The sequence below is a fragment of the Callospermophilus lateralis genome, chromosome X, assembly GCF_048772815.1.
Source record: "Callospermophilus lateralis isolate mCalLat2 chromosome X, mCalLat2.hap1, whole genome shotgun sequence".
Classification (NCBI taxonomy): Eukaryota; Metazoa; Chordata; class Mammalia; order Rodentia; family Sciuridae; genus Callospermophilus; species Callospermophilus lateralis.
The window spans coordinates 6,385,098-6,411,677 of NC_135325.1; the positions used below are offsets into that span (position 1 = coordinate 6,385,098).

General features: G+C 42.2%; 1 protein-coding gene across 3 annotated transcripts in view; it reads left to right on the plus strand.

Annotated features, from left to right (window-relative positions):
• The window catches only part of Nhs (NHS actin remodeling regulator), a 332,316-nt gene that overhangs the window by 245,397 nt on the left and 60,339 nt on the right, over nt 1–26,580 (plus strand). The window contains exon 1 of one of the 3 annotated variants that reach the window (XM_077107087.1): nt 9,690–9,918. The exons of the other annotated variants lie outside the window; for them this stretch is intronic. Within the exon in view, the coding sequence (XP_076963202.1) occupies nt 9,690–9,918 (229 nt within the window). Of the gene's footprint in view, nt 1–9,689; nt 9,919–26,580 lie in introns of those variants that run through there. 3 annotated transcript variants of the gene reach the window in all.

The window sequence follows — 26,580 nt, forward strand, 5'->3', positions numbered from 1 at the left end:
TGTTGGCAGATTAGCACAAAGAGATGGTGTTTTCAGTGATGAGAAAGAAGATAGCTTGTCCTATAATTTCTTACCTTCAGCACCTTGGTGAAGATGCTTGGAGGGATTACGCTTTATCTCATTTAAGGTCTCTGAACAAAATAGGTAGCAGATATGATTACAGTTATTCCTGCAGCTACAAAAACCTATTTTTAAATATCTCCCTTCTACAACCAGCCATCTTTGTATGGCCATCTGCTTTCCCAAATTTCCCAAGGCTTCCTCTGAATAGTCACGAAGCTGCCCTATGCCAACAGCGCCACCTGTTGGCTGGAATGAATAACTTTTGGACTCAAATCTTTTTTTCCTCCATCCCCTTTCTTAGTTTTTAAATGATAATGCATGTGTCTCTGATGTTCCTGCACCAGCTAGATATTACAATCACGCAATATCGCTTGCATTTCTTATCATGGTGTGCTCTCTCAGACACCTCCCAATCCATGTGGATAGCTTTTGATGACCTTTTTCATCTAACTAACTGCTATTGTGTTGAGAAGCAAGTTCAGAGCCTGAACTAGGAGAGATGGCAAACACTAATAGAGAGGTTTTTGAAAATTCATAAAGTTGCTCAAGTAAAACACCCCCATTTGGGGAACATAATTAGTACATGTTTAACTGCAAATGTAGGAAAATTGCTTTGGGAACAGAACAACATGTTTTCTCAGGATTACAAAGAAAGTTTTGTTCTCTCTCCTTCTTCTTCTGTTCTTGATAAAGCCTTACCAGAGTCAACTAAAAGGGACTCCTTTCCTTAGGTATCCCTTTCCTCAAGAACGCAAATGAGCTAAATTAATTCATTCCATCAGTACTGTAAATATGAAATGATAAAACCACAGACATATAGATGTGAATATTGCCTGTGTAATTATGTTTTATGTTTGCACAACTAGAAGACACTAAGATAAAGTGAAAAAATATTCAAAGTTCTAAGTCTCCCAGATTTACTAAGAAAATAAGAATCCCAAGCATCCAGATGTTAGGATAGCCAAACAATCAACTAATATGTTATCCACTAGCATTCCCTTAAAAAGAAATGGCTTTTTTAGGAACTGATGGGAACATATTTCCTCTTAAATGAAGTTACTAATTAATGTAGTGATTAAGAAGGCAGACTTTGGATTTGCTTTCACAATGTTGAAATTCCAACATACAGCTAAGGTTGAGAACCATCACTCTAGGTATTTTGTTATAACCATTACTTCTTATTTTCTTGGATAATTCAATTTGTCTCTTGTTTAGTTGATAATTATTCCTTCCTTCTTTTTGAGAGTGTTCATCCATAAATTCCCAAAGTGTGTGAAAAGGGGAAGGTGGACTTCTCTTTCCCTCTCCTCTTTGAATTCCCTGTCTTCTTAAGAAGATAGCTGTGACTGTTGTTGAATACAAAGCTGACATCACATTCTAAAAAAATTGTAGTTCTTCTGTTCCACAGCATTACTCCTCTAGTTCCTGAGGGATTTCTGGGGTTATTGCACTGGCATTTGTAATCTTTAAACACATTCTCTCTTCTCTTCTTTCCATCTACTGATTTTTTTTTTTTTTGAGGGTAGCTCTGGAACACTCACCTTGGTGACTCTTTCCCTCAAACTATATGACCCAACATCAACCTGCTAAGCCTAGAATCAGAGGAGGGAAGGTGGGCAGGTGGGCTTCTGGAACTCTATCCATAGGAATCCTCTCTGAACTGGTACTTTAATGGGTCATATTGAGGTGATGTAAAGACTTTGAGTTGTGATAATACTTATAGCCATCAAAAAGGACTTACCTTGGGGGCTAGGGTTGTGGCTCAGGAGTAGAGTGCTTACCTAACACATGTGAGGGCTCTGGGTTTGATCCTTAGCCCCACATAAAAATAAATAAAAAAAGGTATTGTGTCCATCTACAACTTAAAATGTAAAAAAAAAAAAAAAAAAAAAAAAAAAGACTTACCTTTTGGTTTTTTAAAAAGCTTTAGTTTATAATTGCTGTGTTCAAAACCATAATGATTCTCAACAATTAGTATCTATTTTGACATATGGCCCAAAATTAATTTTAAAGAAGTACATCAGTTAGCCTTTTCTGCATCACAAACCATTCCAATACTTAGTGATTTAAAATTTAGTGAGTAGTTTTTTCTGGTCTTGACTGACTCAGTTAAGCTCCATGGAGCTTGCCTTTGAATCTGTAGTCAGTCATCTTGGGCTGAATAACCTAATATAGCCTGATTTGCATGTCTGGTGTTAACAGGCTATTGACCAAGATGAGGGGGCCAACTGGGCCTCATGTATCTCATCATCCAGCAGGCCAGCCTATCCTTCTTTATAGAATGGCAGCAAGCGTGTGTAGGAACCAAGACCAGCAGAAGCAGAAGTTACAAGGCCTCTTGAGGCCCAGGTTCAGTATATGTACAATTTCACTTCCACTACATTTTGTTGGTCAAATTAAGTCACAGGTCTGTTAGATTCAAAGTGGAGAAATTAATTCTACCCCTTGATGGGAAGAACTGAAAAGTGCTGTGTCTATTTTAAAATCTACCACAATAACCAAGTACCTTATTTGCAAAGAATTAAATATATACATTAAAATGGATTTGAAGTTCTTCCAATGATTATCTCCCACTTTCATTCAAATAGACTTTACTAAGTGGAGAGAAAAAAGCGGGAATCACCTATGGCCATGACAATGAGGATTCCATGGTTCATAGTGGGAAAAGGTTTCAGACAACTGTCCAAAAAGTAGTGTAGTAAGTTGGAAACAGCATGAACCTTGGAATCAGACAGATCTGAGTTCAAATGTCACATTTCCAACTTGTTATCAGGATGCCCTAAGGCAAGTTACTTAACCTCTCTGAGCATCAATTTCCTCAACCATAAAACAGGAATAATAATATCTAAGACATAGAACTGTTGTAAAGATTAAATAAGATTATGGGCATAATTCCCAGTATGTAGTAAAGAGTCATTTCATGTTAGTCATGTCATTTCATGGAGTTTCTTTCCCTCTCCCTTAGCTTTCTGAAATCCATGTGTCTTGGGCAGAGTAACTGTCTTGTTACAAAGCTTGAATCAAAGCTGACTTGTCCCTTTCTCTGCCAGATACCAACTTGTCTTTTTCCATGTATTGCATATCTTTGACAGATGATTTTGATACAGTGTTTTTAACCTGGGATCTTGGCAGTATTTGCAAACATAACTCACAGCTAACAATTCCAAGACGATCTTGGATTTCATGCTGTAAATTATTTCACATTTTGACTTGTGCATAGCTTGTTTTTTCTTTATGGTCTGGATATACTGTGGAATTTGGGAAATCCACCATCATAAAAGAAGGCTTTGAAATAATAGAAGTTGGGCAGCAATCTATTGGGAACCATTTTCTTTCAGAAAGAGTGCATTTGCATTGAGTAAAGTTTTCAAACATAAACAGGAGTTCTAAGTAGTGAGGTTGATTTTGCAGGGCTAGCGAAAGCCAGGTTGAGTAAAACCTCTGCTTGATACTTCTCTGATGCATTCCATAGGGTTCCATTTTGGCTAAATCATCATAATTCCCACCAAGACAGCACAGAATGATAATGGTTTTATTTATTATTTTATATGCATTGCCAGTATATGCAAAGTTTTATAGCTTGCTATAAATCGAGAGGGATTATCACAGCTGTTACTTATTTTAACAGGTCACAATACAGTAGTTTATGCCAGATGGTTTGGAGAATTTGGAGAGAAAAAATTTATACAGGCAGCCATATAGATACTAGCTGGGATAGTCGTGCTCTGAAATTAATTTACATTTGTTATGATATAAAAGATATATGAATAAACACATAGTTCCTTATGAATGACTGATCCATTTTATAGCAGTGATTTCTTCTGGAAGTTGTGGGGTCCCTTGGTGAGCAGTGGTGGGGGCAACGGCAGTAATAATGTGCTGCTATTATGACAGATGAGAAAGAAAGCTCAGCCACATCTGTATCTATGGAAGGGACATCCAACTTGCTCCAGGCAAATAAGCCTCAATGGCAAAACTGGCTTTCCATCATTAGGTCTTAGCACATATTTAAGCCAAAAAGAATAAAGCAGGGAAATAGCCCTGGGTAAATATAAGGAGGGGGTATGCATGATATAAAGAGAGTAGAACTGGAATTAGGTTCTCCAAGGTCATCAACAAGGTCAGTATGGGACCATAAAGTTGCCCAGACCCTGGCAGATCACAGAGCTATTGTTATCCTTGCAGATGCTAAAGTTATAGGTAGAATGGTCAAGTGGAAATGGGAAAAAGAAGAAAATACTGGTGATGAGAAATCATTTGGGAAGGTATTTTTGTTCCAGGTCTCATAGAACAATAGTCAGAAGGAGAGAGACTGGGAAACTTTACAGATGATCTTCACCCTCCTTGTTTTGTAGATAAAAAAAGAGACCAAGAGGATCATTTAGATATGATCATGTTAACCAGGTGTGTTGGCCCTGTAATCCCAGTGACTCAGGAGGTTGAGATAGTGAATCCAAGGCCAACCTCAGCAGGTTTGAGGCCATCTTGGGCAACTTAGTGAGACCCTGTCTCAAAATAAAAAAGGGCTAGGGATATAGCTCAGTGTTAAAGCACTCCTGGGTTCAATCCCCAGCACCAAAAATGAATCAATCAATAAATAAAAATAATCACATGATTGTTTCAATAAGAATATAATCAAACTTAAATAATTTAGACCCCCTTGACCTCCTCCAGTCTCCCTTGATCTGGCCTCATCAATTCCTTTTCTGTTCCCCACATCATTCTGGGAAAGGATTATATCCCCACCTATCAGAATAATCCAAAGACCAGGTTTAAAGCATAGCTAGATTTTTGTAGTAAATTGCTTCCAGATATAAAGGTACTATAATACCTCTGGAACTAGAATAAAATTATTTGGCCTTTTAGAATTGATTCTTCCAGCTCCTACAAAATAGGAGTTGACAAAGATCTGATGGCAGCAACAACAGATTTTAGTTAAGCAGAAAAGGTGAATTTAGAATGGAGATTTGGAGCCTATAACAGGTGTAATTTATGGGTAGAAAATCAGAAAGTATTTCAGAAGTTGAGTGGTCCATGGATGTCAAGGGAAAGAAACTAGAACCTGTAGTATGGACTCTCCCAAGATAACTAGTAGAAAAATGAAAGTCTGGAAAATGTGTAGGCTGGACAGTACAGAAATAGCTCACTGTTTTCAGAGCTGCTGAGCTTCCAATGACTTCAGCTATTGGGAACACAACCCTAAGCTTGGAAGGTCGTGCAAGCTTACTTGGAAGTAAGTCTTCCAAGGCTGCCAATAGTTCTGAGCAAGCCTATGCATTGTGTCCTTTAGGTGCTTGCTCAGACCATTAGTAACTCTTTTTTAGTGGACAGATGTTACCCGGCCATGGTGTCTGCTTTCCTCATCTCACTGTGGTTTCAAACTACAGCAAAGAATCTAGAAGGAGGGTGAGAGAGGAATGACAGCAGAGAACTAAATCTCAAAGGAAGAGCTTGGAAATCTGAAAAAAGTCTTAGGAATGTGTTACCATAGAGACCAATAATAAGCCTTCTTAATAAAGACCCTAAGTAATCAGCAAAGCATTTGATTGTGTTTTATATCATCTGATTAAAGAGATAGGAAAGTGAATTACTCAAGGTAGGCTAATTCTGGTAATAAAAGCTCCAACATTTGAGTGGCTTACTTCTCATTTTACATGCCATCTTATGCAGGTCAGCATACTGTCAGCTGGGTACCCGACTCCTTCCATCTTGGGGCTCTGCTGCCCCCAAGAGCCTCTATGTTCAGGAGAAAAAAGAGTGTGTGTCGGAGTGAGGAGTTTTATGGGCCAGACCCAGAGACACATATCACTTCGGCCCACATTTCATTGGCCAGGACGTAGTTACAGGTATAACTAAAACTCCAAGGGAGGCTGGGAAATGTAGTGTAGCTTTTGGAGAAAGAGAGAGACAGTGTGGTGAACAGCTCACTGGCCAGTTTCTTCCACAGAAACTATAAAATGTGGTTTAGAACAATGAGGGCCTTCAGAAAATTGTTCTTGTTTTAATAAATTTTAGTTTTGTGGAAAAATCACCTATATAGACTTCTACATTTCCTAGCAATACCAGTTAAAAGGAATAGTTATGTCTTGAGCCAAACTGTAGATCAGAACTTGGCAAGCTATGGTCCATGGGACAAATCCCACACACTCCCTGTTTTTTGTGAATAAAGATTCACTGGAACACAGCCACATCAGTTCATTTTGCATTATGTATGGCTACTTTTGAGCTACTACAGCAGAATGGAGTGGCCTACATTTGGCCTACGAAACCTAAAATACTTCATCTGACCCTTTATAGAAAAAAAAAAGATTATTGTAATCAGCACTCCCTAAGGGAGGACACATTTGCTATTATTTTTCTCCTAAGTTCTGGTACATTTGGCTTAAAAAAATAAGTGGGACCACCCACATGGGCTTGGATGTAAACTCAGCCCTTATAATGTCAGTTCTAATGGGGTCCAGGCTCTAGTCTATCCCTATAAGCATCCAGCACAATACCTGGCATCTCAGAGATGCTCAATAAGTGCCTCTGTTTGAACCCTTGAGCCATGGGAAGTGTCAAGAACCCTAAATGCTGTACAGGGGATGGGAACCCCCCCAAAAAGACATAATATGAGCATTGTGAGTGAAGTCCTCAGATAGAAAGGAAGGAAGTACATTCATTGAGTTTTTAGTATGTACCAGGTACCATCATTGTGCTTTATGCTTATCATTTTATTTACTCTTCTCAGCAACCCTATAAATGAGGTATTCTTGTTTTCATTTTTAAAGAAGGAAACCAAGATTCAAGAAGTCAAATAATTTTTTCAAAGCTACATTGCTAAGGGCTGGAGGAGCTAAGATTCACACATAGGTCTTTCTGGGTTCAAAGTCCATGTTTTTTTTCCTTTTATGCCATGGGATTTGTTAAAACCTTATTCAAATTTAAACAATCTGGTTATAGTCTTATTTCCATCATCTTTGTTAACAACCACCTCATTATTGTAAATATTGATACAAAGGGGGAAAGACTTGGCCAGTTTCATTGCATTTTGGAATTCTCCAGACCTCATCATCCAGGCTCTCCCTTGATAGAGCAGTCCTGAAAACCCAGAGCAAGGTAATTCATCTCCTTGGGGTGTGTGATTAGTGACTTGGCCACCAGCCACTCATGATCTTGCCAGGGATTGCTGCAGAGGGCGACCATTTCGCTCACCCTAACATAAATTCCTATTTCAAGGCCTGAGAGGTTGGAGCCAATACATGGCGGGGCTTCCCATTCCCCAAATGGACTTGATCTATGAAGTTTGTTACCACACAGATGGTGGCCAACCCTCACCCCCCCACCCCCCCCACCCCCCCACCCCCCGTGATGTGGCAGGTCTAGGTGGGGCCTGAGAATGTGCATCTCTGACAAACCTCCAGGTGCTGCCGCTGCTGGTGGTCCTCAAGGAGCAAGGCTAAGGAAAAGACTTGCTTTTTATATTTAGAAGCTCTAACTGGGCTTCCCACCTACCCCACACCTCCCATCCCTCAGGCCTTCCCAAAGCCTGGGTCCAGGTCAGCCCTTGGCAGGCAGAACTCCTCCCACTGATCTCTCCATGATTTGGCATTCTTGATCCCACTTTCTTCTGGAAACTCACCTCCTGGCTTCTGAGGTGGGGGCCCATCCCCCACCCTCCTGATCTCCCGCTTCTCTGACTCATCTTTCTCTCTCCTTCTCTGGTGGCCTCTTCCTTTGCCCATCCACCCTTTGAACTTTGGGGTTCATGGCTCTCTTCCCACCCTAACTGGGAAAGTGGCTATGCCTTCGCCTCTTACCTCCTCTCACCTTCCTGTCCTAGACATACTGCTTTCCAGGGGAACTCCAGCCAGATTCTCTGTCCTTGCTGGGAGCTGGCAGCCCTCCAAGGAGGTTGGCATTGAATGGGGTTGGAGGAGAACAGCCAACCCAGACTAACTTGGGTTCAATGTGATACTTTATGTGACCACAATCATTAATTCATAGTAATGTCAATTAGAAAATATTTTTTACTAATGCTCATACAGACCCTGTGATTTCTTATGACCTTGGCTAGATAAGTTTTTACCACAATTGTGCATTATGAAGGAGTTACAGACCTGGGGACATAATACTGCTCACACGTGCAAATCTGCCCAGGGCATAAATCTCCCTATTTGAAAATAAGCAGCCCAGTCAGGAAATGGTCAAGCTTTCCCTAAATGTGTTTCAAAGGCCTTCAGACAGATGACCAAGACAGCATTCCACAAGGCATCTTTGGATAATTTCATTCACTGGGTTTCCCCTTGTTATATATTAGGCTATATCCCATAAGTGCTATGCTTTAAGTGGCCCTAAATGACTCTGCCTTCTGCATTAGGTTGTTATATATAGAACCTGCCAGCCTAAGGCATGGGCACACACTGCCATGGTTTTTAATCCTGGTTCAACCTCGGAGCTGGTTTAGTAAATCACCCTTCCCTGGAGATTAATACATGGCTGCAAAGGCATTGTCCTTGCAGTGTTTTTAAGCCTGGGCAGAGTGAGTTGTGTCTAGGATGTGAGGCTTCAGCGTCCGGAGATGAATGGGGGGAGGGGACGCAATGTCACATTTTTCGGGCAGCTCTGTTCCTGTTACATGCAGGCTCATGCTTTACGCCGGTCCCTGTCCACCCTCTTTCCCCCGATGGCAGGATTGGCATGGTTGGCGTCTCTGATTCCTCTACTGTTAGCCAGAGACTGGGGACAAGGGAGGTGAGAGGGGAGCCACGGGGGTGCGGTGCTGAGCAGCTGCGGTCGGTCCAGCCTGTTGGTGATGTACCAAGCCCGCCGCCACTCTGGGCATGGGTTACGCGCAGCCCCAACGGTCGCGCTACGGGAGAAGGAAACGCACAGGTACAAGAAATCCGGATCCGGGATCCTCCGCAACCTCCAGCTCGTCTAAGCGCACAGGCCGGGCTTTGTGACCGGCTCCCGCGCGCTGCTGAGTTTGGGGCTGGGGGCTGAGTCCTGCAGCTCACTGCGGCTGGCGGCAGGGGACAGATTCTTTTCAGCTAGGTTCCCGTTAGCCCGGTGGAGCCAGGAGATGTTCGTGGAGCCTGGTGGCTGCATGCGGAGCGTTGGTGCAACCGTGCCTGCTGCCCGGGAGGTTTGGCTGCCGCAGTCCTCTCCATTCACTGGGCTGTAAATCGAAGCTGTCTACGCCGGCAAGGCGCTCGATGCCAGCGTGGCCCCGGGGCTACGTCCCGCCCAGGTCTCCCGGCACCTGATTTCCCAGTGGTCAATTAGGTGGCTCAGCCTGCAGCATTGAAGCAGTGGAGGGGCCAATGCCCCTGCTTTGATGGAGCGCGCCGTGCGCAGAGACCTCCCCAGTCGACTTCCTCATCAGAAGGCAGCATCCATTCATAATTCTCTCTCTGCCTGTGGACCGAGTTAGGCTGGAGCTGGGCATGGATTCCTGCGATCTCTCTTTTTGCCGCTGAAGGAGAAACTAAGATAAAAGAAAAAAAGAAGGAGGAATGCGGACCTAACGCAACAAGGCGCTGGCAAGCTCCTGAGAGGCCTCTCCTTTGCGGGGAGAGGGAGAAGAGGCAGACCCCAAGCCCAGCGCCCCAGCCAGCTGCTGCTTCGCTGCGGAGCCGGCACGCATGCCTACCTCACCTGACGGCCGCATTCCCGGGGAGCCGGCGCGGGGCCCGGCGGCGCGCCCAGGGCGCACGGGCGGTAGGATTTCTGCACCGAGCGAACGATGCACGGGCGGGCTGCCCAGGGCTGAACCCGAGCCTGAGCGGGCGCCCGCGGAGGCAAGCCTCGGCGCGGCGCCCCACCGCAACCCCCCGGGATGCTCCTCCACGACTCGCAGCCCAGGCCACACGGGTGTGTGAGAGATGGGACCAGCTTGGGGAAAGGGGGTATGGGCAAGTGACATTATTTAAAACTAATTTCTTGCATCTCTAGGTGGTGGGTGAACTTGGGGGTGGGGGAGGCACAAGCTGCAGCCCAGAGGCGCGCTAGCCTGACAGGAAATCCCCGTGGCTGAGGTCTGAGAGCCGGGTCCCCTTGGCAGAGCTGAGCTAGGGTGAGCTGGAGGTCCAGGTGGACCGCGCATAGCTCAGAGGGGCGAGGGGAACAGTGCCGGCTTTTAGGGGCCTTTTATTTTATTTTTCAAAAAGCGTATTGCAGCTGCAGCTTTGAAGTTTGCCGCCTCCTCCCCACCCCCCCATCCCGGGTTCTGGGGCGGGGCGGCACTTTTCCACGCTGCTACCCAGGCCCTTACCAGCTGGGTGGAGGGGTCTGCAGGGGCTGCAGCGCCTGGCGTTGGGCTTCCTGCAGGGGACATGGGGACTCGAGGGCGCTTCGAGTGGAAGGACGCCCTGAGGCTTGGCCTTTGAAGGGGCTGTAAGAGATGGGAGGAAGTGTGGGGGGGTCTGCTTGGCACCCCCTCCTGTTTTCCTGCCCTGCCACTTGGTGTTGGGTGACATTTTCCCTGTGCAGGGTTTCACCGTCATGGAGCTGTGATGTTGTAAGGCAAAGAGACTGGTAGGATGAACTGGAAGAGAGAAGCCAGAGAGCTAGAGCTTTTCAGTTTGTGGCAGTGTTAACCCCATCGACCCTGTTCCCTTAGCACACCTGGCCCTGGGGTCAACATCTGTGGGCATGAGTATGGCTGCCTGCCTGACTGGCCATGTTGGGGCAGTGGGCCTAGGCTGGACTTACTCAGGGCATGCCGGTCCAGGAATGCGTTTGCAGTAAAAGAGCAAAGCCTCACCTGGGCCCCCTGAGGGGGAGGCTGAGCAGGCCAGGCCATGGTGGTGCACAGTGCTTTGCCACCGTGTGCTATGCTCTTGAGTTCTGAAGCTCTTGTTTTGTGAGGTTTTTATTTTGCAGTTTCGTGCCTCTTGGTCACCAGTTTGTTTTTCACAGCTGCTTGTGAGCAAAGCAAAGATAACAGCATCTAAAAATAGCCCTGCGGCTGGAGATGCAGCTTGGCTTGACCCCACAATTCCAAGACTGGGGGTCTCCCTCCTCTGCTGTCTGGGGGTGAGCCAAACTCCGACCCCTGCATAGTGTGAAAGCAGGTCCACACAGCCTTCAGAGCAGTCCAGCCTCCCGTCTCAGCAAGGTGGGGATGCTATAGTGCTGGGATGTGTGAGGAGGCAGCAGCCCTAAGGATCCTCATCCATTGCTGTGTGAGACCCAAGGCAACTGGGCTGCAAGATTGGAGGATGGGAGCCTGCATGGGGATTCCTCCCCTCCCCCAATCATGGACATCTGTAGCTCTACATCCCCCCTGGGTTGCACCCAGAAATATATTTGGGGCTTTTTCCTGTGTATTTCTAGCAGGCCACCCCTCCCCCAAAGGAATTGGGCTTAGAATATAGAGGAACCAAGGCGTCCAGGTGGTATTCAAAACATACCATCTTCCTAGTGTTCTGTTCTTTGCAGATGGAAACCCTTGGACAGTAGAGTGAGGAGCTTCTTCCAGGGAATCCAGAGGCACTCAGCCTGTCTGAAGGGGGCTACACTCAGCTAATGAGGCAGGTGCCCCATGGAATGGATTCAGGAAGGAACTGAGAACTTTTCAGTGATTGCTGCAGATGGCAGGAAGCCCAGGTCTTCTGTGGGTCATAGATCCTGCAACCTTGCTAGGCATTTCCCATTATTTATTTTAAAAGGCTATATTTTGAGCTGGAGTTGTGGCTCAGTGGTAGAGCACTTGCCTAGCATGTGTGAGGCACTGGGTTCGATTCTCAGCACCACATAAAAAGTAATAAATAAAATAAAGGTATTGTGTCCATCTATAACTAAAAATATATTTTTAAAAAATCCTGCATTTCTTCCTCATTCACTTTTTATTTGGTATCAATGATTACAAAGTCCAGGTTGAAGAAAAATGTCTATCCCTCACCTCCCATTCCTGATTTGGTAGAATTTGGTAGAATGGTGGGATTCTTTCTTTCTTTCTTTCTTTCTTTCTTTCTTTTTTTTTTGCAAGAATGTATTGATAATTGCTGAAAAAATATTTTCACTATTCTTATTCAGTGAAAGAAATAAAAGCAAGGGTGTGAATGCCCACCACCAATTCTCTATTTAAGATACTATTCTTTGCAGATGGAAACCCTTGGACAGTGGAGTGAGGAGATTTCCCCCTCTTTTTCAAAGTGAATTTTGATTTTAAAATGTTGCCTTTATTTTCTGTAGGTCATAACTAAAGTCACTGGACAAATTTTAAGATAGAGATCTTGATTTTAGGGAAGGAAGAGCTCAGGAAACAGAACACCTCCAAGAAATTCAACATTCCTTCAGTCTTCTCATGGAGGCTTGCAAAGAGTTAACTGGTTTTACCTTTAAAATCCCCCCCCCCCATGTTTGTGTTACCCAGGGAAGATGCAGGACAAATGTCAATCAAATGTAGCCCAATGGCCCAGTGCAAAAGTAGCCAACATTGATCAGCTTAGAAGAGTAGATGTAGAGATATGAGTTAGAATTCTGATTCCATGAAAACATCATTGACTTGGTTCAACCTATACCAAATAAGATGTCAGTGTACTCTTGTTTTTAGATAGAAAGGGGCTACTTTCTCTTGAAGATCAAAAACTTAAATTGGCAATTAACTAAAGACCTATAGTGAGCATATTGGTCAGGGAAGGCAAAAATAACCCCAAATCTCAGGGATATAACACAGTAGCAGTTTGTTTCTTAAAGTCAAATCAGCTTTTTGGCTTGCAATGATAAGGAGCCTGGTCTCTTCCCCTCTTGGGCTATACCATTCCCTAGGGCCTTGGAGTCACTGTAGGGTCCTCTGCATCCAGTCAGCAAAAGGGGAGGGTGAGATTATGGAAGATTGTCCTGGAAGCAACATTCTTCACCAGCACCCAAATTCAATCTCATGACCATGTCTAACAGCAAGGGGGCCAGGAAACAGTTTGTAGTTTGTGCCAATATACCCTCTGGTCTAGAGAAGCCCCTTTTTATCTCTACTTTGGGATTTGAGTTTGGTCTGGACAAATCAGCTAGCCAAAATACAGTACAGATCTCCATCTTTAAAATGGTGGCAATTCTGCCTCCTCCTTACCACCTCAAAGAGATATTAAAAGGGTAGGAACATAAAAGAGGGACCGTCTGGTCCAGTCCCTTTAGGCAAAGTTGCTGTCATTATTCCCATTCTATAGATAACTTGCTCTATATCACATAGATAGTTCACATTAGGGCTGGAATAAGAACCTAGATCCCCTTTTCCTGGCTCAGTGCTCCTTCTTGTTATGATGACCTGCCCTCTTATAGAAACAGATAATAAGATATATATGATATAGTTTCGAAAGTGGCATCCTCTCCTGGTGTGTAGTTGCTATAAACAGTTATTTGTATGACTTAAAGTTCATGTGCAATTTTTTTTCCAATTCTTACTGTATAATCACTTATACTTAAGCACAGAATAACTGGACATCAATCTATGCCCTATACATACATTAGTGCATTTAATCCTCACAATAACCCTGGGAGGTAGGAACTACTATTACCCCATTTTACAGATGAGGAAACTGAGGCACAGAGAGATTAAGCAACTTGCCCAAGGTTTTATGGCAGATCTGGGATTTGATACTGAGCTCAATGGCTTCAGAATCCAGTCCTGGCTTATTTTTTTATGTTGCCCCTCTGATCTGGTGGACTCCTATCTGGCCCTCTCTGGGGTATCTAGTTGACATAGACCTTGATACTCAGAATTAAACACTCTTAGTTTTTTCTTTAGTGAGTGACATTGAAGATCTATGTCAGGGAATCATTTGTAAATTTGTGGAGGCATGACTTTGAGCCCCAAGCATATGAAATTGATATATGGGATTGAGCTATTTTGCTTAAGAAGCCCAAACCCCAACCTGCAGCTCCAACAGCCTAGTAAGGCTTTTTAATTTTTTTTCAGATTTTGGTCTACTCACCATTATGTAGGCAATAACTCTTTTCCCATATTTTTATTGGTGCATTATAGTTTTACATAATGTTGAGATTTGTTGTTACGTATTTGAATACAATATAACAATATAATTTGTGTAGGCAGAATCTATTGTAAACTAACACAAAGTTTGTTTCTTTGTGAAAAGCACCATTTGATAAGGAAAGACTCTTTGGTGCAAGATTAAAAGGGGGTTGACTTGGTGGGAGTGGGTATAATGATTATAGTCACTTGACCTTGAGGTAATTTCTATTTGGAACTCTTCTATGATTGCATGAGAAACCACCTCAAATCTTACTGGCTTAAGAAACAACAGCCTATCTTTGGCTTAGAATTTTGCCATCTGGGATGAGCTCAACTGGACATTTTTAGCTGCTCTTGCTAGTGGTTGGTCAGATGGGATGTCACCTAGAAGCGATGCTTAGCTGGGGTGAGGGTTAGCTGTACTTCTGTCTCTGTCTATATAGGCTCAGATTCTCCCTCTGTATGTGGTTTCTCCAACTTCTTTCCTGGAAGGTCAGGGTCCCCAAGAGTACAAAAGCAGAAGCTTCCAGGCCTTCTTAGGCTGAGCCTGTGGCTTTTTAACCAACAGAATGAGGCAAGTCATAGGCCTAGCCAGATTCCAGGAGAGGAAATTAACAGATGATGGATGCATAGCAGGAGGTAGGCACACATACTACCATAGAGGTGCAGTCTGAAGCCTCAGTATTTACAAATTTGAGGATTCCCAAATTCTCAGGAGAAGTTGACTATATATTAAAATGTAGGTTAAATAAAATCCATTCCTTTTACTCCAATGGAGAAAGACTGTTACATATGCTTGGTTATTTCTCCCTCTCCAAATTGTGAACCAGTTATGCCCCAAGAAGCACTCAGTCTGAACATGTGACTTCCCAAAGAGAAAGGGAGTTGAAATGTATGACTTCTGCTCTCTTGACCCTCCCCTACAGTGTCTCAAAAGTGTCCATTTAAAAAATAATAGTACCCACCCTCAGACATAAATTAAGGATAGTTTCTAGAAAGTCAGGAGCATACCAATTGAATGAGGAGACAGAACTATCTCTAATCTCTATCTACTCTTTCCCAGAGTGTCATGCTTTCTGAGGGGACTTGGCATACACAGGAGGAGACTTTGGCTGCCTCAGAAGCCACTCTTTTGCAGAAATAGGCCAGTGGGATCAATTCACCAGGGGTCTAGTTTAGATCATTTTTTCCCAGGTTCATTTTTTTCGCTAGTCCATGGGATTGCAGTGGGTACTTTGAAACACTGTCCACCTGCCCCCTCTTCATTACAAATCAAGAACTTATTCCCTCAAGCACTCACTCAACAGAGCTGGGTGCTGGTGGCTGATAGCTCATAATCAAGTCCTTCTTTGGGAATTGTTCTTCACTGAGGAAAGTCACCCCACCCAGAAAGTCACAACCAGTCCCAGGGCAGCACATCCCTCCTGAATGGTCAGTATAAGACTATAAAAGGCTTGGCCACCTTGCCTCAATTCAGGACAGTTCTGCAGATCATTCAAGCATTAAAGTCCTTCATGAGACCAGTCAGACCTTTTCTGTGACTGTATCTCAGCCCAACTTCTTTCTCTGCCTAGTCCTGCTTAATTCATTTCTTCCATAGGTGCCGACCCAGAGAGCATTTCCTAATATGCTTGCCACACACTAATGGCCATCTCAAAGTCTGTTTTCAAGAAACTTGACCTGTGATAGGCAGCCTGTAGACTGAGCTACATCCTGCTCCAGGAGCCACTGTGGACATCCACAGAAGCAGGACACATAACCTGGGGCTTCTCCAAACTCTTCCAGTTAGAAAGAGATGGCAGGCACTTGGATTGACAGCATGAAAAGATAAGCAAACATAATATTACAAAGTTTAAGTCTGATACCTCAAGGATTTTCCCCTCCTCACTCTTACTCTCAAAACTTCCCCCAAAGTTGTGTGTGTGTGTGTGTGTGTGTGTGTGTGTTTAGGGGATGTATGATTCGTGACATTGATTATATGGTTAACAATTGTGCCTAAGCGCTCTCCCACCTGATTATTTCTTCCTTTGGGCATGGCACTGGCAATCAAAATTTATCTTTCAAATTAAGGCTATAATTATATTTTGATAAAGATCTAGCAATTCAATGAGAATGAAATTTTGAGGGTTGCCAGGATACGGATGACTCTGGGTTATAGAGAAGGGTTTGCATGCAGAATACTAATAGGTGGTTCAGCACTCTTATCTAGACCTTTCCAGGCCCATCAAGTACTGTTTCTCTGCTATTATTCTAGGAGGATAAAAATGATGAAAGATATAAGCAGGGTTTTATGAATGAAAAGGTGATTCATCAGATGTTTTTCAGTCTATCTCACTGGAGTTAAGAAACACAGTAATAATTATGTGGTGTTACTTCAAAATCCAGGAGACAAAACCTTTCTCTTATTTTCTTGCCTCCTCTTGTATTGTAAATAAAAGCAAGATGTCTTAAATGCTGGGTTATTGTTTTTTACTAGGAATAGGGACCTGTGTCTGGAGTGATTTTGACTCTCAGGAGAATAGAAATCATAGGAATTTTTAGTGTTACATACTGATTTTTCTTCGCTTTTCCTTTACATTTTATTATGACTGATTATTACTCATTCATTAAACAAATGAGGAGTCCTTAGTATTGTGCAGGTTCTGTTTGAGGGACCTAACAAAGTTTTAAATGGATAATCATGTATGAAAATAGCAAATGGAGTAAAACCCAATATAACATCTTGGAAGGAGGATGGAGTTAGTTACTGTGTTTTTTATTAAGATATAACTTACATACAGTTGAGATATGTTATCAAGTGTTATATGTTGAGTTCAATAAACTTGGACATAGACATCTATGTAACCACCTCCCTAAACAAGATATACTACACTCCCACTACCTTGAAATTTCTTCAGTACCCCTTCCAGTCATTCTCCCATCCTGTTTGGGAGACATTATTCTGATTTTTATCGCATAGATTAGATTTGCCTGTTTAAGAGCTTCATCTGAATCAAACCATAACTATGGCATTTTTTTAAAAGTTCTTTCATTTAGAGTAATATTTTTGAAATTTACCTATCTTGTATGTGTCGGTAGTTCATTCCTTTTTATTGCTGAGCAGTAATCCATTGTAAGAGTGTACTGCAGTTTTTTATTCATTGAGTTGGGCTGTTTCTTGTTTGGGGCTGTTATGAATAAAATTGCTAAGAATGATACTCATGTAAGTATTTTTGTGGATTTACATTTTTATTTTTCTTGCACAAATATCTAGGAATGAAATTGCCTAGTCATAGGTTAGGTATTTGTTTAGTTTTATAAGAAACTGGCAGAGATTTTAAAAATATACTTGTACCACTTTCTACTCCCACCAGCAATGTATCAGAGTTCTAGTTGCTCTGCATCTTTATCAACACTTGGTATGTAAGAAGCCATTCTAGCAGATATGAAATGATATTTCCTTGTGGTTTTAATTGTCGTGTCTTTGATGATAAATATTTTTTAATACCTTTTCATGTGCTTACTAAGCATTCATATATCTTGTCTTGTGAAGTGTCTAATTAAGCCTTTCCTCATTTTAATTGGGTTAATTATGTCTTTGTTTTAATATTGTTGGGTTGTAGTAATTCTTTATATATGCAGAATAGAAGTTCTTTGTTAAATTTATGAATTGCAAATATTTACTCCCATTCTGTGCCTGACATATTTTTAATGATATTCTTTTGATTTAATTTTGACAAAGTCTAACCGATCAGTATTTTCTTTTATGATTAGTCTCTTTTGAGCCCTGTCAGAAAATTCTGTTTTCTTCAAGTTCATGAGATTTGTCTCATGCATTTTCTTCTAGAAGTTTCATGGTACTAGCTTTTATGTTTGGGTCTATGGTCTTTCTCTAATTCTTGTATATGGAATGAAGGAGGGTTGAAATTCATTTTCCCCACATATATCATCAGTTGTTCCAGAATAATTTGTTTAAAAATAACTTCCTCACTGAATTGACTTAATGAATATTTCAAAAGTTTAATTCAACTGTGTATGTGTAGGTCTATTTCTGGACTCGCCATGCTATTCTGTTAATCTGTATGTCTACTCTTGCCAAAACCATACTGTCTTGACTTTTGTAGCTTTGTAGTAACTCTTGAAATCAGCTAGTATAAATCCTCCAAATTTGTTCTTCTCTTTCAAGATTGTTTCTTCTATTCAGGAACCTATGCATTTTCATATACATTTTGGAATGAGCATCTCAATGTCTTCAAAAAAAGTCTGCTGGGATTTTGATTGGCACTGTTTTGAATCTATAGATGATATGGGGGAAAATGGACATTTTTAAAAATGCTGTGCCTTCTAATCCCTAAATATGTTATAGTTTTCAATCATATAGGTCTTCTTTAATTTCTTTTAGCAATTTTTGAAGCTTTAAATATACAGCATGAGTATATCTTCCATTATATTTGTCCCTATATCTTTAATATTTTTGATGCTATTATAAATTATATTCCTTTTCATCTCATTCTCTAATTTTTCATTACATATTTTTATATTGACCTTATATCCTCTAAATTCACTTTTAGTTCTAACAGTATTTTGTAGATTCTGTAGGGTTTTTAACTTCCACAATCATGTTTTATAAATAATGACAGTATTCTTTCTTTCCTATCTTCATGCCTTTTCACACTAGTGAGAGTAGATGTTTTGAATCCTTCCCAATCTCAGCAGAAAGCATTCAGTGTTTCACCATTAAGTATGATATTAGCCATGGACTTTTCAGAGATACCCCTCATCACATTTTGACAGGCTTCATACAATGAATTGAGAAGTATTCCTTTCTCCTCTGTTTTCTAAAAGAATTCCTACAAATTTGTGTTATTTCTTCCTTAAATACATGATAGGGTTCACCAGTGATGAAGCCATCTGAACCTGGAATTTTCTTTGTGGAAAGAGTTTTGTTTAAGAATTCAATTTCTAATCCCAGCAGCTCAGGAGGCTGAGGCAGGAGGATTGCGAGTTCAAACCTAGCTTCAGCAACAACAAGGTGCTAAGCAACTTCAGTGAGCCCCTGTCTCTAAATAAAATATAAAATAGGGATGGGGATGTGACTCAGTGGTTTAATACCCATAAGTTTAAGTCCTGGAACCCCCCCAAACAAAAACAGGATTCAATTTCTGTTGAATGTGTGTGTGTTTATAAAATATATATTCTATTTCCCCTATGTCCCTGCTAAGTTTATTTGAAGAATTTCTTCATTTCATTTAAGTTTTTGTATACACTGTATACAATAAGCGGAAAAAACAAAGATATCACTTGAGGTAGGACTCTGAAGAGAAGAGACTTGAGTAGACAAAGAGGGGAGTCCTGGTGGAACAGTAATATGAGAAAAGACATGGGAGTGGGCTCTCCAGTGATGTGGGTTGATGGACAGGGATTATGAGGTCTTAATGAAGAGGAAGCTTTGGGTAAAGAAGAAGTGGAAAATGGTGATAGAAAGAGGACCTGGAAATCAAATCAATGCCATATTGAGGAATTCAGATCTTATGTAGGAAATGGCAAACCCCTGTATGATTTTTAAATAGAATCATGACCTGCACAGATGAGACTGAATGAAATGATTTGGAATGATGGGCTGATGGAAAGGAGAGTAGAGGTAATGTGATTCTTTTAGAGCTGGTGCAGTATACAGTGGTAATCACTACCTAAAGAAAGGAACTTGAGGGGCTAGGGTTGTGGCTCAGTGGCAGAGTACTTGCCTAGCACATGTGAGGAACTGGGTTCTATCCTCAGCACTACCTAAAAATAAACAAAATAAACATATGAAAAATACAATAATATTATTTTAAAAGGAAAAGAAAGGAATTTGATAAAGAATGGAGCTAGGACAGAGTGTATAGAACTTGAAATTTTCTAAAGGAAAAGACCTCTAAGTATTTATTTCTTTGCACACAACATGATGTTATGCACCTGGTACACACTTAACACTTGTTATTATTTTCTCTGCTCCCATATCCATCTCCTCACCTAGATATCAAGTTCCTCCATGGCACAAGTCCAAGGTTTATTTATGCTAAAGTATCAGGGCCTAGCATGTACTAGACACTTAGTTAATAACAAATGATTGAAATCTGAAAGTGTGAGGAAGCAAATGAGTGAATGAACAAGCAGATAACAAAAACTATTAGGATAGAGTAGGATGGGTTAGGAAAGGATTGATAGGATGGGATGGGACAGGACAAGATAGGATAGAATGGGATGGGATGGGACGGGACAGGACAGGATAGGATGGGGTGGGATAGGATGGGCTATGGTAACACATAAAGAAACCTCAATACTTTAACACAATGAAAGTCCTATTCCTTTCCCACACAAAACCTTGTGTAAACCTAGAACATGCAGGCCTTACACATAGGGGGGAAAAGAATCAAGGTTTTAGGGAGGTCTTGTACAGACCAAGCCTAGAAATGGTGCACATCACTTTTGCCCACATTGCCATTAGCCAACACACAGTCATTTGGCCCAAATGAACTGCAGAAGGAGCCGAAAAGTTTGGTAAACACTAAAGAGGACAATTAGGAGTAAAAGATTACCCTCAAAATGATTTGTTCTTGCTCTGAGTCTGGGGAAAACCTAAGTCCTGGAGACATTAGGGGACTTACTGGGGACTACCCACTCAAATTTCACACCTCTTCTGCCAATAGAGCTCCTTGGTTTCTCCAGTCTGCCTCTCAGGCCTCAATATTTATCACACTGGGGCTCACTCATTGTTAATTTTTAGAAGCCAATTCCTCCAAAAGTAGCTGTGAGCAAAATGAAGCCCTAATAGACTCTACCATTGGTTACCCAGTAGCTCCAGCCAGAAGCACAAGTGGAGCGAGGCACAATGTGGGTCAGGGCAGGGAGTTTTGATGATGAACCTCCCAGGAGTCAGCAAAGCAGTCTGGCTCCAGGAGGCAACTGTGCTAAGCTCACGCCAGCTGCCTAAAGAGAACTCCACATCCTTTGTGATCTGGAATCTCCTGTTCAGGATCAAAGTAGCTCGGCAGGGCCCTGAATGTGCAGCAAGGGCTCAGAAAATGTGGCTGGGGTGTCTTATGTGTAGGCAAAGGTGTGAAGGGAAGCATTTTAGCTGGGCTGTAGTTAGAGTTTGGTTTTCAGAGTGGTGGAAAGATCAGAGATGATGAAGGCCAAGGAAATGGGATGAAGCTGGGAACATAGTGGGTTCTCAGAAGGTGTTAAAGAGATGAAGATAGTCATGGGGCAGGAGATAAGTCTCCCATCTTTTTTTTTTTTCGATTTTTGGGGGTGGCAGTGCAAACAGCTTGCTGCTCTTCTGGACGCTGCCTCCCTGAGTGGGGCCATGGACAGTCTCCCAGCTCCCCTGCACCAATCAGTGTTTCTTTTAGGATTTCCTACCTTCTTCTTTTCTTTTTCAAGGTACAGTTAGAGTGAAATCAAGACTATAAATCAAATGTCAGCATTCTCAGGAAAATGAGCCACGTGAGAAATGAGAGGTGAACCGACTGGAGGAAGTAGTGAAAAAAAAAGGATTAAAGGAGATATTATGGCCATGAAATGAGGAAAGTAAGACTTTCTCTAATGCTGGTTCCCTCTCTCACTCTGTTCTTGCAGCCTCGCTTTGCTGCTTCTCAAACACTCAAGCACAATCCTACCTAGAGGCTCTCTGCACTTGTGATTCTCTCATCTTAGAATTCTTATATCCCACATTTTCACACACCTCATCCCTTCACCGGATCAGGTTTCTGTTTAAATGTCACCTTTGCAGAGAAGCCTTCCCACTCTCTCTCTCTTAGGTTGGGTCTCCCCCAGAAGTAGATGCTGAGGCAAGGATTTGAGTACAAGTAGTTTCTTTGAGCATAGAATACAAGGAATCCAAGTAAGGGAGTGGGGAAGCAAGATGGAGGGAGAAAGGATCTGACAGAGGTACACTATGCTACAGTCACCATGTGTTCAGCTGGAGCTCAGGCTGCTGGGAAACTCTGAAGGATGGGATAGAGCATCCTTCAGAGTTATCTTAACCTCAGAGGAGGGCATCAGCATCTACTCAAGGGCTGCTCCCAGGGGAAACAGATATCTAACACTCTCAGCTTGCCCTGCTTGTGGGTCAAGCATTCTCCTGTTGCTGGAGAAAAAAGTCACTCTAGGCAGCGGGTCTCCAAAAGTCACAGGAAGCAGCTTTTGGAGTGTTGAAGTGAATGCTATGGGGATGTTGGCAAGGCTAAGAATCTGCTACACCACTGTCTCCAAAATAGCAACCATATCATTCTTGATCTCCTTACTTCACTTTCTTAATTCCACACAGAACTTCAGCCACTTGACATAATATCTGTGTGTTTGCCATAGACTTCTCTTGTTAGACAGGAAGCCCCAAGAGGACAGAGACCTCATATGTCCTTCAGTGCCTCAGAGCAGGATAGTGGATGCTCAGTAATTATTTGTTGAGCGAATGAATATTCAGAGAAAGATGGGGACTTGTCATTAACATCAATATTATCCTTGGCACTTATTATCCTTCACATGTAAAAGTGTGGAAGAAGAGTACAAAAATAAGTTTCAGGGGCTGGGGTTGTGGCTCAGTGGCAGAGTGCTTGCCTGGCATGTGTGAGGTACTGGGTTCGATCCTCAGCACCACATAAAATAAAATAAAGGCCTGCTGTTCATCTATACCTATTACAATTTTTTAAAAAATAAGTTGCAGGAACAGAGATAAACATCACACAATGGGGGTTCAGGGCTGGTGTTCCAACATGAGTCACTGAACAGTGAGGACGAGACAACAATAAATCATTCCAGTATCTTGGTCTGATTTTCTGAGCACCCAGGATTTCATTCTTTTTTTTTTTTAAAAAGGCAGAAAATTTTATTTAGGGCTGTGGTTTCAGAGGTCTCAGTCCATAGATGGCAGATTCCATTCTTTGGAGCCCGAAGTGAAGGATTTCATTCTTTTTTTTTAATTTAAATTTTTATTTTTTAGTTGTTGATAGACCTTTTATTTATTTATATGTGGTTCTGAGAATCGAACCCAGTGCCTCACACATGCTAAGCAAGTGAGCTACCACAAGCCCCAGCCCCAAGGATTTCATTCTTGACATGGCCATTTACTATTATTTTTGCCCCATATACCAAATGGAAACAACAATGGCAGGAGAGTCTCTGTAGATTGGGAAATGTAATGTGTCCAAAAGGAGCAGTCTAATCTTGGGCCATTAGAGGACCCATACCAAGGATGACAAGGAAAGACATGTGGAAGGGACACAGAAGTAAAGTAGTAAAAGTGATGGAGAAACTGCAGTCTAGGGAAGCTGGAGACAAGGACCTAACAATCTCTCTTTTTTTTTTCTCACTAAAAATCATTCAACTGAAATGTTATTCATTTTTGAGGTGAGTTTTTTGGGGCCTATCACAGTAAACACAACTCACCCCAGGCCCCAAATCCTTACTTGATACTAAAAAGGCCCTGTTGATCTTTTTAATTTTAATTTTAATTTTTTTCATTGTTGATAAGACTTTTATTTATTTATATGTGGTGCTGAGAATTGAACCCAGTGCCTCAGACATGCCAGGAAAGTGCACTACCACTGAGCCCCAGCAGCCCAGCTGTCTATACCAGGCTGCTGGCTTGAATTCCCTCCAGTGAACTTCAGAAGAAATATCTGAAGTTCATTGTCCCCAAAAAGGCAGCTTATTTGGACCACCCCAGTAGATTTTGTCCTCTGTGGGTTTGCAGAAAACCTTACCACAATGGACACTGGCATGTCTGGAATGGACTTCAGCCCATAGCCACGACGTAATAAAGAGCAAGGAGGGCACAATGGTAAGCTGATGGTGAGAGGGGTGGGAATCTGGGCACCTCTGTAGGCCACTCATTGCAGCTAGGTTTTGTTCTGAAAAGAACAGACCTTTTTCCCTGCATGGATAAGAGGCAAATGAACATTGTATTCATCAAATCCAGTGGTTAGACAGCTTTTAAAAGAAAGTTTAAGAAAAAGTCAGAACTTTGGCCTACTATTATTCTTAAATAAAATGAGATTCCCAAGCCATGTTTAGGTGGCAGTTACGTCTCTCCAGGACTTTTGCCTCTTCATGTAAACATCCTTGTCTTGATATTTAGTTCTCTGCAGAACTGACGGAAGAGGCCCTGTTACAGCTCACTGAAAGGAGTTTGTCTATGTCTACCCAGGACTAAATTGACACCTTTAATTTAATTCACTGGCAACTTTGGGAAACAGCCAGTTAGAGGGCTGGTTTATGGGTTGTGTGAGTGTAATGAAATAATTAATGGTTCTCGTTTGTTAGTGGAATGACCAGATTAGCCAGCTGTTTTTGCAATGTGAAATTCTAGCAAACATACCTATTGCTGGGGTTGATCTGTTGTTAAAACAAATGCTGTGACCCTACAGGTGGGTGACTTGGAACACTGATTGGGCTCAAAACAGACCTCTGGGTTAATGTTGTTGATTCATTCCACTGGGTTTGCAGGTTGGTGGCATCTGCGTTTTAACCTCTCTTCCCATTACTGCGTGGGTCTAAGGCTATAAAAGAAAAACACTGACAAAAATAACTTCTTGCTCTTTTCTGATCTTGCTCCTTGGCCAAGTGGGTCTGGCCTTAATGTCTGGGAGCCAGTGAAGATCTGCAAGGAAAGTCAATGCCCAAAGCTAGAGGCCCCTGTGAAGGCAAGAGCTAGGGTGGGTTGGATGACTTGCTCTGAGGACCTGGGCAGGCATCTCAGGCTGGTCCAGGCTGCAGGCACCCCCAAGTCCCCAGGCATTGCTGAGCTCAGTATTTTGGCTCACTGGGTACTTGCAGCACTGGCTAATCTAAAGGACTGATTTGGGAAGTATGTGTTATGACAAAGAGTTCCTTTGCCTGTAGAGTCCTAGAGATAATTTAGAGGTAGAGTTTGGGAAGAAAAAACAAAGGAAGGGCAAGACAGCACTTAGCAGAGCTGCAGCAGAAAAACAGAACCCTATTTAGTGCACCCTCCTGCACAGCCCTCATTTCTGTGGATGCCCTGAAGCAACCAGAAATTCAGCCTGACTTCTGTGCATCGGGTTTTCCAGGAAAAGCCTTTGTTAATGCCAACTGTAAATTGAGGGGGTGGTTTTAAGGGTGTTTTCTGAAGAATGAAAACTTTGGCAGATTATTTTTATAGCATATATCTGTGCTTACCAACATTAAATAACCTTATTCATTCATTCAGCAAATATTGTTGAGCACCTACTATGTGCCTGATGCTGTGCTTAGTGCTGAGATAGGAAAGACATACTCCTTGTCTCAGAAAAGCATGTGGTATGACAGGGAAAGAAACAACTACAGCAGGGTTTGAGGGGTGCTGCCATAGTAACCCAGGCTCCCCCAGTTCAGAAATGGCCATAATTTGGGGAGTGGTTGTGATGGGGTTACAATCTAGAAAACATATCTCTAAGCAAATTAAAACATGACAAGTATAAATGACTTAAAGGGACAGAACAGCATCCATTGAAACGATAGAGCTGTGAAAGCAGAAGTCCGCTTTAATGAGCAGGTAAGCTTCTCAAAGCATTGGCCTAAAAGGGGCAAGCTTCTGATTGCCCTGTTGCCATCTGAGTTGACTGGAGATTAGGAAAAGAAAAGATGTAGAGTAAAAGGAGGATCCCCTGAGGAAGGCCACAAAGATGTATAGAGTGAACCATTTATGGCATCAAGTCACATCCATTTGACTCACATGTTTGCACATGTATAACACATAGGCCAGTGCTCTAGACCATTGCTCAATGGCAGAATGCAAATGGTGCTCAAGAAAGCCCATTTGTGGCCTCAAATAGCTTGTCTAAAGCTCCACTTTGGGTGGGGCATTCCTCTTCATGTAGCAGGTTAGGCTTGAGCCTAGCCACAAAGCCCCTCCATTGAATGACTTCAGTCTTCCTTTCTGGGATTAACACAGTTTCCCCATACAAATATTGACTCCTTCATGGGCCAGTAGGTGTGGTAGTAGAAAGATCTTAGACTTTGGAACCACATACACTTACTTCAAGTCCTGACTCTAGCATTTATAATCTTTGGGTCTTTGGAGCAAGCTTCTGAATTTCTCAGTACCTGTTCAGGAAATTGGAGATAATAAAATATTCATCCAGGTTATATTGTGGAAACCAAATAAGATGACTTCTATTGGGATTCTAACCCAGTGTGTGGTTCATCCACATCCTTAAGTGGTGTTTGTCTTCCTCTTAGGTAACTCCCTAATCTACTCCTCTGTTTCACACAACTCCTGGTCCAGCCACAATGAACTTACTCTTTGGACCCTCACTGGGAGACTATGACCTTCATATTAGGTTGGATCATGGGAAATTGCCAATATTCAAATATTTTTTAACTTCAGAAGGGAAATTTCATATCATTCAACTGTATGCTTTAGCATGTCCTGATATCTCCCAGCATTTGTCTCCCTCTCTGTCAATTCTATCTGTCCACCAATGTCCCCCAAATTCCGTATTACCTCTTCCAGAACCAGAGAGCATTTCTCTTAAACCAGGATGGAACTCAGTGCTTCCCTAAGGGTGCACACTTCATCCTATCTTGTATAATCATCTGAT